Source organism: Candida oxycetoniae (assembly GCF_023343755.2).
Source record: "Candida oxycetoniae strain CBS 10844 chromosome Unknown scaffold59, whole genome shotgun sequence".
Lineage (NCBI taxonomy): Eukaryota > Fungi > Ascomycota > Pichiomycetes > Serinales > Debaryomycetaceae > Lodderomyces > Lodderomyces oxycetoniae.
The window spans coordinates 23,597-45,763 of record NW_026055435.1 but is presented as its reverse complement, the minus strand read 5'-3'; the positions used below and the strand labels follow the sequence as shown (position 1 = coordinate 45,763).

General features: G+C 39.7%; 10 protein-coding genes across 10 annotated transcripts; 6 read left to right on the top strand and 4 right to left on the bottom strand. All coding sequences in view use genetic code 12, as the record gives it.

Annotated features, from left to right (window-relative positions):
* Positions 1-246: 246 nt before the first annotated feature.
* On the top strand, positions 247-2,877 carry KGF56_002623 (uncharacterized protein; the record flags this gene model as incomplete). The annotated part of the gene is made up of 1 exon (XM_049323872.1): positions 247-2,877. The coding sequence occupies one exon, from the start codon at positions 247-249 to the stop codon at positions 2,875-2,877; it is 2,631 nt and encodes an 876-aa protein (XP_049180323.1).
* A 722-nt stretch (positions 2,878-3,599) lies between these two features.
* On the top strand, positions 3,600-6,443 carry SEC26 (coatomer subunit beta; the record flags this gene model as incomplete). Its single annotated transcript, XM_049323871.1, has 1 exon — positions 3,600-6,443. The coding sequence occupies one exon, from the start codon at positions 3,600-3,602 to the stop codon at positions 6,441-6,443; it is 2,844 nt and encodes a 947-aa protein (XP_049180322.1).
* Positions 6,444-6,488: 45 nt separating this feature from the next.
* Positions 6,489-7,343, bottom strand: KGF56_002621 (uncharacterized protein; the record flags this gene model as incomplete). The annotated part of the gene is made up of 1 exon (XM_049323870.1): positions 6,489-7,343. One exon carries the CDS (start codon positions 7,341-7,343, stop codon positions 6,489-6,491), a length of 855 nt encoding a protein of 284 aa, XP_049180321.1.
* A 254-nt stretch (positions 7,344-7,597) lies between these two features.
* NHP2 (snoRNA-binding protein) lies at positions 7,598-8,092 on the top strand (the record flags this gene model as incomplete). The annotated part of the gene is made up of 1 exon (XM_049323869.1): positions 7,598-8,092. One exon carries the CDS (start codon positions 7,598-7,600, stop codon positions 8,090-8,092), a length of 495 nt encoding a protein of 164 aa, XP_049180320.1.
* A 596-nt stretch (positions 8,093-8,688) lies between these two features.
* On the top strand, positions 8,689-10,209 carry KGF56_002619 (uncharacterized protein; the record flags this gene model as incomplete). Its single annotated transcript, XM_049323868.1, has 1 exon — positions 8,689-10,209. The coding sequence occupies one exon, from the start codon at positions 8,689-8,691 to the stop codon at positions 10,207-10,209; it is 1,521 nt and encodes a 506-aa protein (XP_049180319.1).
* Positions 10,210-10,359: 150 nt separating this feature from the next.
* On the bottom strand, positions 10,360-13,773 carry PIM1 (ATP-dependent Lon protease; the record flags this gene model as incomplete). The annotated part of the gene is made up of 1 exon (XM_049323867.1): positions 10,360-13,773. The coding sequence occupies one exon, from the start codon at positions 13,771-13,773 to the stop codon at positions 10,360-10,362; it is 3,414 nt and encodes a 1,137-aa protein (XP_049180318.1).
* Positions 13,774-14,575: 802 nt separating this feature from the next.
* KGF56_002617 (uncharacterized protein) lies at positions 14,576-15,760 on the bottom strand (the record flags this gene model as incomplete). The annotated part of the gene is made up of 1 exon (XM_049323866.1): positions 14,576-15,760. One exon carries the CDS (start codon positions 15,758-15,760, stop codon positions 14,576-14,578), a length of 1,185 nt encoding a protein of 394 aa, XP_049180317.1.
* Positions 15,761-16,117: 357 nt separating this feature from the next.
* Positions 16,118-16,822, top strand: KGF56_002616 (uncharacterized protein; the record flags this gene model as incomplete). Its single annotated transcript, XM_049323865.1, has 1 exon — positions 16,118-16,822. One exon carries the CDS (start codon positions 16,118-16,120, stop codon positions 16,820-16,822), a length of 705 nt encoding a protein of 234 aa, XP_049180316.1.
* A 96-nt stretch (positions 16,823-16,918) lies between these two features.
* Positions 16,919-19,180, bottom strand: KGF56_002615 (tRNA (cytosine-5-)-methyltransferase; the record flags this gene model as incomplete). Its single annotated transcript, XM_049323864.1, has 1 exon — positions 16,919-19,180. One exon carries the CDS (start codon positions 19,178-19,180, stop codon positions 16,919-16,921), a length of 2,262 nt encoding a protein of 753 aa, XP_049180315.1.
* A 1,799-nt stretch (positions 19,181-20,979) lies between these two features.
* CEK2 (Cek2p) lies at positions 20,980-22,134 on the top strand (the record flags this gene model as incomplete). The annotated part of the gene is made up of 1 exon (XM_049323863.1): positions 20,980-22,134. The coding sequence occupies one exon, from the start codon at positions 20,980-20,982 to the stop codon at positions 22,132-22,134; it is 1,155 nt and encodes a 384-aa protein (XP_049180314.1).
* Positions 22,135-22,167: the final 33 nt, after the last annotated feature.

The window sequence follows — 22,167 nt, the reverse complement described above, 5'->3', positions numbered from 1 at the left end:
TTTTTTTTTTTCTTTCACATACAAGAAAAGCTTCTCCACGATGTTGGTATTAACTTACAGGTGAAACATTAGAGAATTGGTTGAACACCAGATTTTTTTTTATATTGCTTGGTTATTTTAGGAGAGCTGGATATTGTTGATAGTCTATGGAAATCTCAAAAACGCTATCCCCCGGTTTTTGAAAGAGCGGGAAACCTTTGTTTGTTACTGAGTTATTGAAATTTTTTTTTTCTTTTTTTGTTAACAATGTCAGAGAAGAAAGGATTTGGGTCGAGAATCTCGTCAATATTCAACCAGGGCCATAGTAGTCTCAGTCACAATGAAAAAAAATCAAATGCTCACACAGTGTCAGCGTCAGTGTCAGCGTCGCCGTCATCATCGTTGTCACCACAACTGGGCTCCTTGCCGCCGCCGCCTCACAAATTATCGTCACATTTACGTTCATTTTCTCCATCGCCAAAAGTATTGGGGAAACACCAGTTGAATAACAGTAGGCCCCAGTTGACCAATAATCGAAGCAATGCTTCACTAAACTCGGGGCTACCAACACACGAAGAGCGAGGACTTCGTTCCCAGTCCTCAATGAGTACATTACGCGCTAGCACTAGCGCTAACCCTAAACCAGCACCTGCACTAGCACCAGCACTAGCACCAGCACTAGCACCAGCACTGCAACATGCAACAATGCAGGCATCTAAACAAACGCCACCGGCGAAACCGATAATTGATATAACAGCCAGTGGCTCCGTTTCTTCATCTCCATCGCCATCTTCAATATCAGCTGCAAGAGATCAACTATATGCGCAACAACCAAAATCTCTCAAACGACAATTGCCCAATTCGCAGCTAAATGCATCACATGCATTGCAAGGATTGCAAACACAGGAGTTGGATCAATATAGGCTATCGACTTCACGATCCAACTCTTCCATGTATTCAGAAAACGCTGCTGATCTAAGTAGTCCCAAATCTATTAACAAAACACGTCGAAAACCACCAGGTGATATAGATTCATTTGACTTTGGAGACAATTGGCGTTTATCAAGCTCGAAATTGGGTAACGATAGTCCAGTTTCTGGCTCGTCATCCAGAAGGGACACGGAAACAAGAGTGAGTCATGGTCGTGGATCGCAGGCAGATTCAGAGGGAGACATTGATAATTTTTTACAACTTGGTGATTCAAATACTGAAAACAGTAGCGTGTATGCTCAAAGTAATATGGAAAACAGAGGTTTGTTTGATCAAGATGGAACACGCGATGCGGATAGAACACCGGCCGTTGGATATGTACATGGATTTAATGTCTCTAAATTAACGGAGATGAGAGACCTTGATGGACATGCGAATTATAACAGGTATGGTGGTGATGCACCATATCCTATTCTGTCACCATTTAATTCATCAACAGAGCTTAACGATTTCACACCCAATGAATCACTTGAGAATTCTCCTCATATTATTCAAAACTACTTTATGGATAGCGAAGATGAAAATATAAACCCGTTTGAAAAGACGCTAGCGTCCAATGCAAGCAATAACTTATTTGACTCTTCGGAATCTTCAAAAGCATCAAGTTTTTCAATTACTTCGCCGTATCAAGCACCAAGACCTTTTGATTTCTCCACCACCTCCGCCACCAGCACCACCAACCCCTCAACGAGCTCATCTGCAGCGGCGCCAGTTATGCCTCAAAATTCAAGAGGCTCCACGTCCTCGCCGTCATATTCAAGAACGCCGTCAAGAAAGCAGCCTAATAATGTATCAATGTTTCCGCAAACGCCAGAAACACCACCTCACCACTCACAAATGTCACCATCACACTATCAGCAAGTACAACCACCACAACCACCACCTTTGCAACACCAATCCACAGAGAGCTCAGGGCTTTCCTATTCCAATCTCAGTTCGTTGAACTCCTTTGGCAGACGAGGATCTCGCGAGGGCCCCTCGTCGTACCATCGAGCATCAAGCTCAATGGGATCTATTCGAAGCTCAAATTCATATCGACATGTTACCCTTGCTGCTCTAAAGAAAACAGTGAGTTTGAAGCCAGGCGAGGGTGAAAGATCAAATTATGTTCTTACGATTAGAAGAAATGCAGGTACAGCATTTAATGAACTGGGACCATCCAAGTGGAAATTACCAGTAGGTATTCTACCAATCGACAAGACGGCGACAAAGGAAAACTCAAACGGGAAATATAAACGACTTGCAGGTAATTCAGGAAGCAGTAGTCGTAAAAAGACTAGTGGTGTTGAATTGAAACACGGCCACTTGAAGCCTAGGTTATTGGCTACTGAAATTGATGAGGGTGACGATTCTACCGCATTACACATGCCTGCCCTCCCTACCACTACCACCGCACCAGCAATGGCAACGGGTTCTACTGCACAGCTAAATAATCCATTAAAGAATACTATTTCGCAAAACTCACTGATTACAAAAGCATCAAGAGAAAATTCACTTAAAAGAACAGTTACTGACGGTTCTTCTTTACCTTTAGGAGAAACTCAGAGTATAGGCAGTACCAACACAACAGCAAGCACCAAGGCTAATACTAATGAACATAATCTTAAAAGAACAGATTCTATTGTGTCTAGTGAGAGTTCAGGCAGCATCACCGATAAATTTGGAGGATATTACCAACATCGTGCCTATAAGTATGGTGACGACGACAAAGATGAACAAGAAGAAGAAGAAGAAGATGTAGAAATATCTGGAAAAATCATGGATGCAGACGACGGCATTGGCAATATCGACCAAGTATTTGGCTCCCATGGAATTTCTGGGAATGGAAGAGCCAATGGCCGCGATACCGAAGAAGAAAAGCCCAAATTGGTTTTGGCTAACCCCGATGACAATAGTGATTCAGATTAACATTAACGAATTTATTTTTTCTCTCCCATAAATATGCTACCATATGCTACTCTACTAGTGCCGCTACTGCATCACTAGCGAGTGGAGCGAGCTAGTGTCGCTACTCTACTGCACCACTAGCTCGCTACTCTACTGCACCACTAGCTCGCTACTCTACTGCACCACTAGCTCGCACCACTCGCTACTGCACCACTATCTAGTGATGCCACTCGCTAGTGATGCCACTTGCTTCTCTAATGCACCACTAGCTCGCTCCACTCGCTAGTGTCGCTACTAGTGTCGCTACTCTACTGCACCACTAGCTCGCTTCTTTACTGCACCACTAGCTCGCTACTCTACTGCACCACTAGCTCGCACCACTCGCTACTGCACCACTATCTAGTGATGCCACTCGCTAGTGATGCCACTTGCTTCTCTAATGCACCACTAGCTCGCTCCACTCCCTAGTGTCGCCATTCGCTTCTCTACTGCACCACTAGCTCGCCCCACTCGCTAGTGTCGCTACTAGTGTCGCTACTCTACTGCACCACTAGCTCGCACCACTCGCTAGTGATGCCACTTGCTGGTGTCGCTCTCGCTACCATATGTTTCTCACTTTGATTTTTTTCATTTTTCATTTTTCTCTTTTCTCTTTTGAACCACGTAAAACATTGAGTTTTTCAAGTATCACGATTCGTAAAGGAACGGTATACTATTCATAAGTGGGCCATAATTGTTGGGAGATGATGAATGATAGTGGGTACACGTTGATCTACGAGCCCAATGCGGCTAGTAGAACATCTATCAATGAGTTCAAGACCTTGTTGGAAAAGGGCAAAGATGAAGTTAAGGTTGATACAATGAAAAAGATTTTGATTACTATTTTGAATGGAGATGCTATGCCTGAGCTATTGATGCACATTATAAGGTTCGTTATGCCGTCAAAAAACAAGGAATTGAAGAAATTGTTATACCACTATTGGGAAGTGTGTCCTAAATTGGACGAGAAGGGCAAAATGAGACATGAAATGATTCTTGTATGTAATGCTATTCAACGTGATTTACAGCATCCAAACGAGTACATTAGAGGTAACACGTTGAGATACTTGACTAAATTGAAAGAAGCCGAGTTGTTGGAAACTTTGGTTCCTAATGTTCGCCAATGTTTGGAGCACAGACATGCTTATGTCCGCAAGAATGCTGTTTTTGCATTATGGTCGATTTATAAAGTTAGTGATCACTTGTGTCCCGATGCCGATGAATTGATCTATAGATTCTTGTATGACGAGAATGACTCTGTGTGCAAGAGAAATGCATTTGTTTGTCTCGGTGATTTGAATAGAAATGCCGCGTTACAGTATATTCAGGATAATATTAGTGTTATTGAAACATTGGACCCATTATTGCAATTGGCATTTATTGAATTTATCAAGAAAGACTCTTTGAACAACTCCAATTTGAAACAGCAGTATACGCAATTAATTACAGAAATCCTTGAAAGTTCTTCAAATGTCGTGATGTATGAAGCTGCAAATGCTTTGACTGTTTTGACTTTGAACCCTTCATCGATTCTTTTAGCTGCTAACAAGTTTGTCGAATTGGCTACTAAGGAGTCTGATAATAATGTAAAGATTATAACGTTGGACAGAATCAACGAGTTGAACAAAGAACATCCAGGCGTTTTACAAGATTTATCTTTGGAAATCTTGAGAGTATTATCCTCACAAGACTTGGACGTTAGAAAGAAAGCTTTAGATGTCACTTTACAGTTTATTAGTTCAAGAAATGTTGAAGATGTTGTTAAGTTATTAAAGAAGGAACTTCAAGCTACGAGCTCATCCAATGATGATAAGAACGCAGAGTATAGACAGTTGTTGATCAACGCCATACACCAGTTAGCTGTTAAATTCGTGGAGGTTGCAGCAAATGTGATTGATTTGCTATTAGATTCCATTGCAGATTTGAATTCGACCGCTGCATATGAAGTGATAACATTCGTTAAGGAAGTTGTTGAGAAATATCCCGAGTTAAGAGATGCTATCCTTAGGAGATTGATTTCAGTAATACCTAACATAAGGAGCGGGAAAGTGTTTAGAGGCGCTCTTTGGGTGATTGGAGAGTATGCCCTCGATGAGCCATTGATTCAGGATGCTTGGAAACACATTAGAGCAAGTATAGGTGAGGTACCAATTGTTACTAGTGAATTAAGAGCTAAGGAGCCATCTCGGGAAACCGAAGAAGGCAGTAATGGTGAAGAACACAAGAAGAAAGGACCAGTTGTGTTGCCAGATGGAACTTATGCGACCGAGACTGCTTTGACAACAGAAATTGTTAACGGTGGAGACAGTGATAGCAAACCACCAATTAGAAAACAGTTACTTGCTGGTGATTTCTATCTTGGAGCTGTATTGTCATCTACCTTGGTTAAATTGACTCTTAGATTACAGGAACTAAAGACTCAAGAGAGGATTTTGAATGCTCTAAAAGCTGAGGCATTGTTGATCATGGTTTCTATTGTAAGATTAGGTGAAAGCACATTGGCTACTAAGAAAATTGACGAGGATTCAGCCGATAGAATTATATCTTATATTAAGATACTAAATGACGAGGAGGATGCAAGCAGCATCACCTCCAGTTTCCTTGATGATACCAAAGATGCTTTCAGAGAGCAAATCCACAAAGCTCAATTAAAGAAAACAGAAGCAGAGGCTAAAGATTTAGTAAGCAATGCAGAACAAGTCGATGATTCGATTGTTTTCAGACAACTTGACAAAGACGGCAAAGCTGGCGCAAAGGAAATTGACGATATAGCATCGGCGTCAGGCTCTAATATAAAGAAGGAGAACTTGTCTTCCAAATTGAACAAGATTTTACAATTGACTGGGTTTTCGGATCCAATATATGCCGAGGCATTTGTCAAAGTACACCAGTATGATGTGGTGTTGGATGTACTTTTGGTGAATCAAACAACTTCAACTTTGCGCAACTTGTCTGTTGAATTTGCCACTTTGGGAGATTTGAAGGTTGTTGATAAACCCACAACTGCAAACATTGGCCCTCATGGATTTTATAAGGTTCAAACTACAATCAAGGTGACTTCAGCCGACACGGGTGTTATCTTTGGTAATATTGTTTATGACGGTCAACATTCAGACGATTCAACAATTGTTATCTTGAATGATGTCCATGTCGATATAATGGATTACATCAAACCAGCAACATGTTCAGAGAGCCAGTTCCGCAAGATGTGGAATGAGTTTGAATGGGAGAACAAGATTACAATCAAATCACCGATTGACTCATTGAACAATTACCTCAGGGAATTAATGAATGGTACAAATATGAAATGCTTGACACCAGGTGCAGTTATTGGTGAAGAATGTCAGTTTTTATCTGCCAATTTGTATTCCAGATCTACTTTTGGTGAAGATGCTTTGGCCAATTTGTGTATAGAGAAACAGAATGACGGTCCTATAATTGGCCATGTTAGAATAAGATCAAAGGGACAAGGTTTGGCTTTAAGTTTGGGAGATAGAGTTGCTTCAATATCTAAAAAGGGTAAAAACACCGCACTAGTTCGTGTGTGAAAATTAAAAGCTGGCATGCTCTCTCTATCCTTGTTTTTTAATTTTTCACAAGTTTATTAGGTTTTGAAATTTCAGAGTAGAATATAAATATTTCAACAATCTGTCGTTTGATTTTCTTTTCAACATAACATTTTCTGGATCTCGTGATTTCAACGCGGGGTCGAGATGTATACCAAATAATGGTTCGAGTTTTATTTTGCTGCTATCGACATTCCATCCACACTCTAGACTTTGTAGAGCAAAGTTGAATATTGCATGAAAATCACCCTGTACAAATACATCAAAAACTTTGTTGTTGAATTCAAAGGAGTGGTTAGGAGCCATATCAAAATACCTTAACCCATGGACTTTTGCGGCACTATGAAGGAGGAAATGGGCTTTATAGTTTGTCGATTTTAAAGTGAACACTTCATCTTGTAGGTTGTTTATTTTAGCATTTAGCTCATACACCACGTATGTCACTGCTTTAGCTATGCTGATAAAAGTTCCATAAAATGTAACCAATGAGTCAATACAACCAGGAATAGGGTCAGATATATTTACATGGTCGATATGAAAGTTCTCTATTAGCTTTTTCGTGAATTGTGGGTCTAGCGCACTTGCTTCTGAATTGCTCAAAATTGTAGTCAACTGAACCGTTTTCAGGTCCTTGGAAATATATAGTCTCGGCTCCATCTTGCTCAAATAATTTCGAACTTTTAGCTCGTCAACAGATGTCTTTGTTGATTTTTGTTGACCTGACTCGTCAGTTAACAATAACTGAATCGCGTTTGAGGAAGGTGAAGCATGCGTTGAAGAGGAGGAGGAGGAGGAGGAGGAGGAGGAGGCTAACGAAGACGATGGCTTTTCATAATTTCCCTTTCTCTTTCTCGACAATTTGGAGTCATATGGAGGCGCCATTTCAGATGAAACTGGAATCACTAAAAGGCAAACCCGTGTGTGGACGAAATGGTTGTGAATGAGACAAACTGGTTGACTGTTACTTGTGAATGAGACTGAGAAAGAAAAGCTCCTTGTGCTATGATCGCAATCGCTACCAAGTGTCCAAAAGAAGAAAGGGCCTCATCGCTTTTTTATAGCAGAAATTTTTCAAGATGAGATTACCCCAGCACTAGCATTATAGCTTTAATAAGTATAACGAAGTCACAGGTAAAATGGGCAGCAGTAAGAAAGAAGGCAAGGTCAAAGAGAGCAAGTCAAAACTGGAGGAAACGGCAGTAGTAGAGGACAACTATGAGAAGAGAATGTCTGCGCAGTTACCATTTGCCAAACCATTAGCATCGAAAAAATTGAACAAGAAAATATTGAAAACGATAAAGAAAGCTTCTAAAGCGAAACATGTTAAAAGAGGAGTTAAAGAGGTTGTCAAGGCCTTGAGAAAGGGAGAAAAGGGGCTCGTTGTTATTGCAGGAGATATAAGTCCCGCAGATGTTATTTCACATATACCTGTTTTATGCGAGGATAACTCGGTGTCCTACATATTTGTACCTTCAAAAGAAGATTTGGGAAGTGCGGGGGCCACAAAGAGACCTACATCGTGTGTTATGATCGTGCCGGGCGGAGGAAAGACGAAGAAGAATGCTGATAAAGTCGAGGAATATAGAGAGGGTTACGATGAAATTGTCAAGGAAATTACCTCAATTGAGTAGAATGCCCTTAAACACTATTGGGCAGAGCGAGATAGTGCTGTAACAAGCTACAGGGTGTTGTAACAAGCTACAGGGTACTGATTATGGGAAATGGATACTGATTATGAGAAGGATACTAATATCTTTTCCTTTGCATAGAATGCTTAACTAAATGTAAATTATTTGATGTGTCGGAAAAAATCAAAAAATCAAATAAACAAAAAAAAGAGGCAAGAATGCCAACCTTGAGATTATAGAAGAATACCAAACTTCTAGTTTCTGTTGTCTTCTCTTGAAAAGTCCGTTGTATTCCACACGAGGTGGCTACAACTACGATTCTGAATTGTTGCTATACTTGTAATTTGTAAAAAGAGTTGGTTACTTTTCTTTTTTTTTTTTTAAAGGGAGCTGGTTGCATCTTGTAGGGACCAATTGGTTGTGTTGAGCAAGTTGTAAAGTTTAATGTGTATGATATATAGAGAAGTGGGTTTGTTGTGTTGAGACTAATTGAAATTTATCAACGCGACAATTTTTGTTTTCCTCTTTCACCATCTCTACTTTGAATTCTTTGCTTTTGTAATCAGGTTAGAGTAAAAAAGTGCAACTAGGACCAAAAGATGAGTAGTAAAGAGTTAGAAACCAAGAGCCGGGATTCGATAACGGCTGTTGATTACATAAACCAACAAATGGAGTTGGGTAAGGAAGCCAGAGAGATTATGCCTTATGATCCTGATGAGTGTACATACGAAATGGGGGAATTGAGACAATCCGTTTATGCTTGCTTGACATGTTCCAAACAGAATGACGAGACTCCTATTGGTGTATGCTACTCATGTTCAATCCATTGCCATTCTCAACACGAGTTGGTTGAACTTTTCACAAAGAGAGCATTTGTATGTGATTGTGGAACTACTAAAATGGCCAAAACTTTTGATGGCGCATGCAAGTTGAGAAGAAAAGCAAAACATAATGACTCGAAATCATTAGCAACGACTCCAATACGAAGCGGCGTCGGCAGCAGCTCAAGAAGCCGCCATTCAAGTAACGTTACGTTACCAGCCGAGGATATACCAAGCAGCACCAATATCTATAACCAGAATTTTTACGGAAAATTTTGTGGGTGCAAACTGTTTTACAACCCCTTGGAGGAAACAGGGAATATGCTACAATGTTATTTCGGATTTTTTTGTGGAGAAGATTGGTTTCACGATCGGTGTATAATGGGGTTTGCTCCCGACACATTTACAAAACCTACTAAAGTAAATAACCCAGAAAATGGAGAAAACATGTTGGATAAGTTGTCACTGCCGGGATTTGATGCTGAGCATGATGCCCGCACTGTTGGCGTGGGCCAGAATTCTAAAAACAATGTTGAACATTTAAAGGAAAAAATTGACAATACAAAGGAGCAAGCTCAACTAGAGGAAAAAGATGGAATAGACAAAACCAAAGAGCAAGATGAATTAAAGGAGAATGATGAAATAGATATTGATGATCAAGAAATGATTGAAAAGCTAAAATATTTCCCAATACTATCCAGTTTTGATCAATTTATATGCTGGAATTGTGTTGCGAAATTTTCAGATGTATTCAATGAACTTGAAAAGCAAATTCCGGGTGTTATAATACAAAAATTGCCGCGTTTCGAAGGGGTACAAACTGTTGAAGATTGGTATAAGCTTTCTCAAAATGTAAATGAACCAAAACCAAAAAAAGTGAAGCTAGAAAACCAGGAAGAAAAGGGGAAACAAGGTGAGTCCTTTTCAATCTTTCTAGCAAATGATTTCAAAAACAAGTTGAAAAAAGCACTACCATCACTAGAGCCAAGCTCAAAACTCAAGCAGTTCTTTGATAGTAATGAATATCTTTACAATGAGGATCCTGTATATCAACCTCCAGTAGACAAATCGGAAGAAGAGTGGTCAACAACAGTCTCATTCTTGGATATGTGTACAGCTGACGCTATACATTCCTTACCTCGTAGTCAAACAATTGAAACCATACAAGGATATGATAAAATGAGAGAGAAATTACGAAATTTTTTCAAACCCTTTGCAGAGCAAGGGAAGGTTGTCACCGAGGAAGAGGTTAAGAACTTTTTCGGCAAGATTAACGAAGACGACAAAAAAGTTAACTAAGGTGAAAGGAAGAAAGAATAGTTATCATATCTATTATAAAAACAGCAATGATTCATCACAAAGCGTCACTAATACTGTGAATGTCACACAACACACAAACACATACACATACAAAGTAATATATATACAATTAAAGCCTTTTCAAAAAACTCACTGTTTCCTTGCTTTTTTCTTTTCTTCCAATTTTGCAAATTCTTTCTGCCACACAACATTACCTTCTTCTTTGCTTACATCGAACAAGTTTTCAAATACTTCATCATACCACTCAACGGGGATATATGTAATGCCCTCCTTAACTTCTTCAGGAATCTCCTCCAATTGGTATTCACAATCTTTGGGGAATATGATCTTGGTATAGCCAGCACGTTTTGCACCTAATGTCTTTTCTCTCAATCCGCCAATAGCCAAAACCCTACCGGTCAAAGTGATTTCACCAGTCATGGCGGTATCGTTAGGCAACAGCTTATTCAAAGCCAATGATATTAACGACGAGACAAAGGCTATACCAGCAGAAGGACCGTCTTTTGGAATAGCACCACTTGGACAATGAACGTGTATATGTGCAGCTTCGAAAAATTTGTTTTCGGGAAATCTTTGCGCCATACACTGTTTGGCAACAGAGTAGGCAATAGACGCAGATTCTTTCATAACATCCTTTAAGGAACCAGTGATATCAATACCAGTGTTACCAAGATCAGAACTGATAGCATCAGTTAGTATAGATTCAATGTACAACGCATCACCATCACCTGAGGTGTTATATGCTAACCCAGTAGCAACACCAGGATTCAATTTTTCATAGATTCTGTCTTTTGTGTAAATCTCTGGTCCTACAAAATCTTTAAGATTTTCTGGAGTTACCTCAATCTTGAGATCATCGGGTAAAATTAGTTTTGCGATTTCTTCTTCTCCTTCTTTTTCTTCTTTTTCTACCTTCTCCTCTTTACCAGGCTTCTCCGCTGCTTTCTCTTCTGTACTTGATGTGGTTTCCTTATTAGTCTTTTCAGAAGCTGATACATTGTTTTTCACATCAGCATCACTTATTGGTGACGTACTAGATGTGACGGGTTCCACAGTAGTCTTCAGAACAGCATCAGCATCAGCATCAGCATCAGCATCAGCATCAGTAGCAGTAATCTCTTTTGCTTTTCCATCCAAACTTTTTTCTTCAACTTCTTCAACTTCTTCAACTTCTTCAACTATTTTCATCGAAGCCTTACTAAAGATCCTATTTATCAATGTTTTAGCATGTCTCATTCCACTTTCACGGCAATATTTATCAATTAGCCTAGAAATGGTTTCTTTCGGAATATCAACTATTCCTTCTTTTAACCCAACTTTCTTGCTAGCATTAGGAATCAAATGTCTAAGGGCAATTTCAATTTTCTCATGCTTAGTGTACCCGTTAACCTCAATGATCTCCATACGGTCTCTCAATGGTTCAGGAATCGAACCAAGATAATTGGCAGTACAAACAAACAAAACCTTTGACAAATCAACTTTGACTTCAATAAAGTTATCAACAAAACCATGATTTTGCTCTGGATCTAAAATCTCTAAAAATGCTCTTGCAGCACCACCATGTGTCGTGGTATCCAACTTATCAATTTCATCAATCAACATTAATGGATTAGATGTCTTGGCCTGCGTCAATGCGGATATAATGCGACCTGGAAGGGAAGACACATAGGTCCTACGATGTCCCTTGACATCATGGACATCTTGAACACCACCAACGGCAATCCTAACATATTTTCTATTCAAAGATTCCGCTATTGATCTGGCAATGGATGTCTTACCAGTACCTGGAGGTCCCACAAGACACAAAATTTTACCACTTACATTTCCGGAAACTTTACCAACTGATATAAACTCCAATATCCTCTCCTTAACATCCTTCAAAGCATAATGATCACGATTCAAGATTTCCCTTGCCTTTTTCACATTAAACGTGTCCTTTGAATATACACCAAAAGGAATAGATGTAAGCCAGTCAAGATATCGCTCAACTACATTCAGTTCGACATCGCTTTGAGAACCCAATCTTGCTCTCTCTGTGCGATAAGCCTCCAAAGCTTCTTCGGGCATTTTCAAGTGTTTGATTCGTTCATCGAATTTGCTACCTTTCGAGTTCTCACCAATACCGGCGGCTTTAAGTAGCTCTTTGCTATACTCCTTAATCAACATTTGGGCATACTGTTTCTCGGTTCTCTCTCTCATGCTCATATGCGCTTTACGTTTCATTTCATCAGCATCAGCCTCTACTTTCAATAACTTCAAAGTTTTCTCTAATCTGGTCTTCACGTCCAAGCTGTCCAAGATTTCTTGTATTTCTTTCGGATCTCCAGAAACAGAGCCACCAATATAATCTGCCAACATCGAAGGATTGTTCAAAATCTTGGCCCCATTTGTAACTGCCAAGGGGTTTGGGGAAAACCCGCCACACAAGGTTTTCACCCTTTCGACTAGCGCTTTAATCTCAACACTGTTCTTGTCAAAAGGTTCATCTTCAATTGGTTGCACAGCAGCGTATGAAACTCCATACTTTTTGAGGTACGCAGTTGGGAAGTCCTTTTGTTCTTCGATATTTTTACTTTTAACTTTTGGTGTGCTCAAGTCAACCAACCTGACCCTTTTGTGAGGGTACGCTAATATATTTACACGAGTAGAGTTAAGTGGTGTTACCTTTGCTATTTGACATAAAGTTCCAACTTCATGAACAAAATTTTTGTCCTTGATGATATCTGTATCTTCGTCATTTGGATCTCGAACGTGGAAGAGTACAAGATAAGTCTCTTTTGTCTCCAACATTTCTTGTAGGCATCTGATAACTTCGGGATCATCAACCGATATAGTACAGTATCTTCCTGGCAAACACGGACGATCTTTCATTGGAATAGCTAAAAATGGTGTGTACAAACCAGTATTTGTATTTACCAAACGCGTATCATTACCATCATTACTGTCATTACCATTGCTGTTATTGCTGTTATTGCTGTTATTGCTACCGCTACGGCTGCTACCGCTACGGCTGCTATTATTATTGGAAGATCCCAAGCCTCTGCTTGAAATCGGTGAATTTGGATCAATGCTAACCTTGGAATCTGTAGACTTCTTATCTACAGTCTCCGTCTCCGTCTCCGTCACCGTTTCCGTTTCCGTTTCCGTGTCTACCTCCTTCTCCTTCTCCTTCTCCTTCTCCTTCTCCTTCTTCCCCTTTTCAATTTCATTTTCATCCTCTTTTCTACCTTCCCTCAGTTTATCTTTGGAAATCAATTTGTCCTCGGCATTTATATCTTCCTTTGGCGGGGAATTAAAATAAACCAACAGATCTTGAGTATCCCACTTGTTTTCCCGAGATATAAACGGAAATGAGTTGGACAACTTTGGAAGCTGATTTATCAATGGTGAAAGGGACTCTAATGACGTACCACCAACGTTCGAAGCTGCTGTTGATGCATGTCTGGCTTGGAATAAAAGGGGAGGAGTCTCACAATATAGGGCTGATCTAGGAATTTTTCGCAAACAGAAAACTCCTCTATAGTTCTTGCTGGCTCTCATCATCGCGAATCCTCTATAAAAACGAGACAAAGAGGCAGGGGGTTGGGGGGGATCTCAGTCACAAAAAATGGCGCTCTATGATATTCACTCTCAAGAAATTTGCCATCAAATGATATCTGATATTTCACTGAGCGCTTTCGCCAAAATAAATTTTTTTTTTCTTTGTTTTTTTTTCCAAAGGAAAACAGTTTCAAGATGGAGGTTGGACAGGAGACTGGGCCAAAGTACTGGCTACTGCTCCACTAGAGAGCAAAGTAGGGAGCAAAGTAGGGAGCAAAGTAGGGAGCAAAGTAGGGAGCAAAGTAGGGAGCAAAGTAGGGAGCAAAGTAGGGAGCAAAGTAGGGAGCAAAGTAGGGAGCGAAGCGAGCTAGTGTCGCTACTCTCTACATCTACTGATCCACTCTCTACATCTACTGATCCACTCTCTACATCTACTGATCCACTCTCTACATCTACTGATCCACTCTCTACATCTACTGATCCACTCTCTACATCTACTGATCCACTCTCTACATCTACTGATCCACTCGCTAGTGTCCCACTCGATAGTCACTCCTGCTCCACCAGCTCGCTAGTGTCGCTTGCTAAAGACTAGACCAGAGGTATTAGAACTAGAGGTATTAGAACTAGAGGTATTAGAACTAGAGGTATTAGAACTAGAGGTATTAGAACTAGAGGTATTAGAACTAGAGGTATTAGAACTAGAGGTATTAGAACTAGAGGTACAAGCTACAGGCTACAGTAAGGGACAGAGTGTTCACTGTAATATGGTATTCTTGTCTTTTCTTTTTGTAAATATTATTGTTCAATCAATGGTGAAAACGTTTCTGCGCTTTTTTGGCGGTTCAGATTCCCACACAATCTCGGAACCTTCTAAACTCTTTTTCTTCTTTTTCTTCATCACAACCACAGTGGTGTTGCTGTCGCTGGCATCTTCTTCAAAGTTTGCGTCTTCATACTTTGCAAGCGTATTCAAGTCTTCTTCCTCATCAACATCACCGCCACACTCAAAGGCAAGCCCGTATTCAGTGGTGGTAGTGACAGTGCTATTATTATAATAATTAGTATCATTCTTGTTGTTGTTGTTGTTGTTGTTGTTGTTGTTATTGTTATTATTATTATTACTGTTATTGCTGTTATTGTTGGTGGTGGTTTTCTTCCTAACCATCTTAGTCTTAGTTTCCTCCCCAATTGACTTGTCATTGTCTTCAACAGCAGTTTCAGTTTCTTGAGGCTTAATCTCAGTTATTGTGGAATTTGCACTTCTCAATATTCGTGATTTTCGGTTAGGAGTAAAATCAGGAGACGGGCTCCGCGACACCGACTTTGATCCAACACCACCGCTCTTGTTGTTATTATTATTATTATTATTATTGTCATCATCATCATCATCGAAATTCTCAATAAATTTGGACGGAGTTCGTGAAGTTTTGGCGCTGATAGGCGATGAAGCTGCATTGAAGGACCCACCCCTCAATTTGGGTAAAATCAAAGGGATATCTTCCATTTGCTTCTTATGGTCTTGTGATGGTGAAAACTCAATTAGGCTTTTGGTTGCTTTTAAGCTTGGCTTTTTCACGGGAGTCATTAAATCATCATTAAAAATTGTGGGGAATGACTGGGAAAACATCGAGGTGGTGACGCCAAAAGCCGACGACTTGAACTTATCCGGCGTGAATATAGATTTTTGGTTCAGCATTATTCGTCTACTGGTACTGAAAATACTCGTCTTCGTTTTGGTAGTATGGTCATTATTTTTGCCACCACTATTTAGCTTCTTGATTTGTGCTCTTAATCGTTCATTTTCTTGCTTCAACGCGTGTAACTTGGCATCGGTCAACTTCAGTTTGGTTGAATGCTCTTGTTTCAACTTGTTCAACTGTATTTCAAGATCATTCCTAGCGTCAACATCGTCACCATACTTGTTCTTGTTGTTATCACCCTCAGATGGGGGTTTATCCTGTATTTGACTGTTTTGTTTTGTAATCATCAATCGTAGTATGGCAGTTACAATAATATTCTTTCTCCTCTCATCTTCCTGTAGTAGCCGTTGTATTTCCTCTCGCCGCTCGTAATGCAGATCTATTAAACTCTGGTCTACCATTCCTCACTATCTAGGTCTCAACAACTGGTAAGAAATGCCTCTACTCTGGTCTTATTAAACTCACCCTCCGTTTGTTTTCTTTCTATTTCCTATGTTGTGTGTTTTTTTTTTTTCACTTTGTGGTTTTTGTTTTTTCCGTTCCGTTATCGCAAAGCTCATCTCATCTCTCATCTCTCATCTCATCTCATCTCATCTCTCTCATCTCTCTCATCTCTCTCACCAGGTTCATCTCTCATAGCACCGATGAACTTGGCCCAGTCGAAGCTACTACCTTTCACCAACGTATATAGCGCGTGCAATGGAGAGTACCGGGAGAATCAACAAATTGACAAAAAGTATGTCGCTGACAACCGAACCACACACAAGATTATTTCTCATTCGCGAGGGTTGAATATTATCGTTGATAAAGAAGCCGATGATTTTGACAAGGTAGTTGTGCAAAAGGGGAGAACTGTCCCGCCTGACGAAATTTTAGAGATGTTGAAAACTGGTTTACTAAAGATCCCAATTGTTGATCCCAAGGACAAAGACGGGAATAGTCTACTACCTTGTTCGGATTTGTTGAAGAATATTCATTACTTTGTTTCTAGAAAATATTTAAAGGATATAGATGTTGAGCCTGAAAGAAGCAAATATGTCGAGTGTATGAACGAGACATCGCTACTAGCAATGGGCATGTTGGTAGAGAGTTGGGTTGATGAATTGGTAACTGAAGATGTCTGCAAAATGTTTTTACAAGAGGTGGTAGAGAAAAAGAGCTTTGCGCAGGAGATAGAGGAAGACGAAATTGGCGATGAAGGAACACCAGATGAAAATGGCGATGAGGGAACACTAGATGAAAATGGCGATGAAGGAACACCAGATGAAAATGGCGATGGAGGAACACTAGATGAAAATGGCGATGGAGGAACACTAGATGAAAATGACGAGGTTCAAATGTCTGAATAATCTAATTAGGTGAAAAGAGACAGTGGAAATAGAGAGAGAACACTTACACAGCAGCACCCGACCCAAATAATAGATTCTCTCCTTTATTTTTATTTTCTAATTCTCTGCTCCAGCAAGGGTAGCTTTCTCAACTATCTCATCTTCTACTTCGTTCTCTGCTCCAGCAAGGGTAGCTTTCTCAACTATCTCATCTTCTACTTCATTCTCTGCAGAGTCTTGACCCCCTTTACTATCAGCTTCTTCTCTTGCCTTCTTGGCCGCTTCTACCTTTTGTTGATGAGCAAACTCCTTGCCAGCATCTTTGGCGGAGGTTTCAATATCAAAAACTCTAGAGAGTAACTCATGTGTATCTTTTTTACTAACCATGAGATTTATATTGCTTTTCCCTTTCCATATAGGTAAAAACAAGTTTTCTAAACCTTCACCTCTACGTTCAACTTCCAAGAATAAACAACCTTCTTCCTTGGTATCCAAATTCTTGGAGAATTCAGAATCTATACCTGATTCCCGAACTTCTTCGATTTTAGGAAATCCATTAGTAAATAAGTACTCCAACAATTTTAAGTTGCATCTCAAACGTCTTTTGTCACCAATAAAATGCTCAACCGTATGCAAGGCTTCGGTTTGTATCCTCCATGGACAAGTGCCAATGTCGCTTCTTTGCGCCACAAATAATTTGATACCACCGTGAACCAATTTCAATTTTTGATCTTTAATTGTAAGTATTTCCTTAATCATTGGAGATGTGTAATATACGGTTCTCAATGGTTCTCCAGTGGCATTTCGAACGAGTGTACAATCTCTATTAAATGAACTCGAGAAATCATAGAATGGGAAGCATTCAGCTAACTTTGGATTATCTGGACTGAGAAATATGAATGGTTCTTCATTTGCATCTCTTGGAAGCTTTTGTTTTTTGTATATTGGCTGTTCCTCTGTTGTTGTGGTTGCCGTTGAGGCGGTGTTGGGTTGGGGAGTTGACTCTGCAGTTTCCAAATCATTCTGGGTTGTTTTTTGCCTTTTTGATCCACTTTCGACATCAAACTCCAGTTCCTCGCCCCCTCTTTTGTTTGACTCGTGGTCAACTTTTTCAAAAACAGTAATAAAAAAGCCTCCGGTATTTTGCAAATGAGGGTAAACTCTTACACAATTCTCCAAATGAAATTCCTTAATCTCATCTTCAGTTGGGGGGAACATTGAGTTTGGTAGTTCAGTTTGGCCCCTTTCTTTAATTTCCATATCCTTACCAAAAACTTTCCAGTCAGTTAATCCCTTGCATCTTTTCAACCCAGGCAATTCTTGATCAACGTCAACAAGCTTGACTTTCTTCCCCCATTTTCTCAAAGCCTCTGCAACAACGGCCTCATTCTCAATTGGAGACAAGGAGCACGTAGAATAAACAAGTCTCCCACCTGGCTTCAACAACTGTATTCCACGATTCAAGATATTGAATTGTAAAGGATGCAAACCAAGAGCATTCCCAACTCTAAAATCTCTCCAGACATTGATATTTTTTCTCATTGTACCATCACCCGAGCATGGAACATCACACAAAATTCTATCGAATTTCAAGTGTTCGCGACGTCCGTTCAAATGTATACGTGGGAATAATTGAGCGTCGTGGTTAACTACCAAGAAATTCGGCGAGTTTAATCTCTTTACTTGATGCACCAACATATGACTTCTTTTGTAATCAGAGTCATTGGCTAAAACAAACCCAGTAGGTAAGGCTGTTTCGTCATTGGCGTGCAACGCTTCAACTAACTGTGCCGTTTTGGACCCGGGAGCAGCACACATGTCCAATACGTAGTGCTCTGGCTTCACTTTTAGGAGCAAAGGTGGGATCATAGACACCGCTTCTTGTCGACTGATATTCCCCACCTCGGTCTCCAACACGAGAAATCGTTGAGTTTTGGCAAAATCCTTTTGTTTTTTAATAACTTGCTTGCTAACATCAATTTGCCATCCCAATTTATCAGGATAAAACTCGATGTTTTTGGGAGTTATATCAATTCCTTCAAAAGTTTGACCTTCAAGTTTGCTTACATGTCTATTGAGAAAAATATTACGTATTTCCTCCGCATGCTTCCTATTCCCCGTAATCCTGAACGTCATTGGTAAATTTGACTGGCATGCTTTTTTGAAGTCGTCCCATTCACTTTGAGGTATAATATTCATGGTTTTGTAATAGGTTTCCCATACTTCGTTTTCTCTTGGTGCATCAGACCAACTTTCTTGAGAATTCTTGCTTTGTCTCTTATCAAAGCCTTTACCTTTGGCATGCTTCTTTTTGAATGTCCTCTTTGGCATCTTAAATATTGACGTGTTGGCTCCAATCGAGAACAGTCTAATTGGCATGCAATCAAATATAAAAGAGCCTTCTTGTTAAAAGCGAGATGCGATGCGATGCGATGCCCATGCGATGAAATTTTTCAGGGCATCGCGAAAATTCAACTTTTTCTTTCACTACTTTTAGCTGATGGGGGTTGAGACAGCGTAGACTGCGCAAAGCCAGTCACTAAAGCCAGTCGCTAAAGCCAGTCACTAAAGCCAGTCACTAAAGCCAGTCACTCTTTCCAAAAAGATAACAAGTGTTGACCATAGAGGAAAGAGTTTAAAGTTGACTAAACGGACCCAAACAATATATATATATATATATTGGATCGGTAATGTGTAGTGATGAAAAATCTTGTCTTCTTCTCTTCCTATGGGGAATAGTGACCTCTTTATATAGTCTCATCCTACCCTTTCCTATAATTAGGGCTAGAAAACATACAAATCTTTTTGTTTTACCGACACTATCCCACTATCCGACATTATTGAGCATAGCGAGATAGTGGAGCAACACTTTGTAGCTGTCACTGATACTATCTCACTATCTCGCTCTGCTCGATAGTGGAGCAACACTTTGTAGCTGCCACCGCTACTATCTCGCTCTGCTCGATAGTGGAGGAACACTTCAATACTTGTTATAGGTAATAATTGTCCTTACTGGGGGAGAGGGCATTGCCAATGAGTGGAGTTATGATGGATGGATAAGCTTGCTAATTAGAGCAAACACGTGTGTAACCAGAAAAGAGAATAAACAGATTGAATAAACCAAAGTGTGATAGAGGACCTACTATCGAGCAAAGTGTGATAGTGGGGCATTGTAGATGTGTACCAGTACTATAATCACAAAATCAAGATCTAACTATAATAAACTTTATTTTGCTTACAATGGCTATTTCAACTACATGCCTTTTCAAAAACTAAAAACCACTGCACTACTGATGCTATCAAGCAAAGCGAGATAGTGATACTAGTCAGTGCTCAAGTTAGTGGGCTCGAGTTAGTGGGCTCAAGTTAGTGGGCTCGGGTTAGTGGGCTCAAGTTAGTGGGCTCGGGTTAGTGGGCTCAAGTTAGTGGGCTCAAGTTAGTGGGCTCAAGTTAGTGGGCTCGGGTTAGTGGGCTCAAGTTAGTGGGCTCGGGTTAGTGGGCTCAAGTTAGTGGGCTCAAGTTAGTGGGCTCAAGTTAGTGGGCTCGGGTTAGTGGGCTCAAGTTAGTGGGCTCGGGTTTATGACACTAGTCAGTGCTCCACTATCTCGCTTCGCTCGATAGTGTTGTTGAAACATTTTTTTTCATGGTGCAACTTGCTATAGCATCAGATACTAAAAATGTTTCAGTTTTATTTTTAGTTTTGCCAGTTTTGGTTGAAGATGTTGTTTTTACTGTATGTGGGTGAGAACGAAATATCAAGTTCAGTGTTCGAAACCAGGTTTCGGTTGTACAAAGAGCAAGAGGTTTTCTTTTTTTTTTTGTTGGTGCTTTAGACTAGTCTAAAGCTTAAGGGGGCAATGGTGAAAGGACAGGTTATCAATGTGAATAGAAAAAATGACTCAAGTTTCATGGGTTGTCGGTGTTTCAAGATATGTACCTTTGAAGCTGATACAAATCAAAAGAGCTGACTAAAAAGAAGTTTAACTCATGGTGGCAGATTGGGGTCCCAAATGTTGGGAGTGTGTATTGGTGGAAAAGAAGGGCTATTGAAGGGTAAAGGGTAAACGTTAGAGAAAGGTGGTTTAGCGTTAACCAGATCTGTCGCATATATATTCAGATGGTAATCGCCCTTTATCTTGGATGGTAGATGGCCGTTTTCTTTTTGTTCATCATCGAGTATGTCAACTACCACAGTTGTATCCAAGATCAAACAACAGAAGAAGCAACCACAACTATCTCTGAGAAAAGTTGTATTTAACATTTCGCAGAGTTTCAAAGTTATCAGGGTATTAGGTGAAGGGGCTTATGGAATAGTTGCCCTAGCGATCCATCTACCAACAAACACTAAAGTTGCAATTAAAAAGATTGAACCATTTGAAAGACCATTATTCTGTTTACGCACTCTTCGTGAAATCAAACTTCTCAATAAATTCAAAAACAATGAGAATATAGTCAAACTATACGATGTTCAAAAACCTAGCAGTTATGCTGCTTTCAACGAAGTTTATTTGATTCAAGAGTACATGCCTAGTGATTTACATAACATTATCCAGACTCATTGTTTGAGTGATCGACATATTCAGTATTTCATCTATCAAATTCTTAAAGGTTTGAAACTAATACATAGTGCCAGTGTCATTCACCGTGATTTAAAACCATCGAATATTTTAGTGAATGAAAACTGTGATTTAAAAATTTGCGATTTTGGTTTAGCTAGATTAGATTCTGCTAATGTCAAGAGTAAGAAAATTTCTTTGCTTACAGAATACGTTGCAACTAGATGGTATAGAGCTCCTGAAATAATGCTTTCTGCCTCGGATTACTCAACCGCAATAGATATGTGGTCAGTTGGCTGTATATTGTTTGAATTATTAACATACAAGGCTATTTTTCCTGGATCTGATTATATAAATCAGTTGAAACTAATATTTAAAGTTTTGGGCACGCCGAGTGAAGAAGATTTGGAGACTATCAAATCCAGTAGAGCTAAACAATTCATCTGCTCGCTTCCAGTGATCAAAAAGTTGGACTTTACCAAATTTATTATAAATCACCCGTCTCGGATCTTGAGACATCAAGAAGCAGCAGCCATCGTGAACCCTTTGTCAGTTGATTTATTGGAAAAGTTACTAGTATTTAATCCAAGCAAACGATTGACTGCCAAGGAGGCGTTAAAACATCCATATTTGGCAAATTATCATGATCCTTTAGATGAACCACAAACGCTGCCTATACCAATTGAGGAGTTTGATTTTGATATTGAAAAAAAGAACTTGGACACAGAGAGCTTAAAGATACTAATATTTAATCAGATAATGAAATTTGGAAAGTAAATTTGAAAAATAAAAAAGGAAAAACCCCAATTG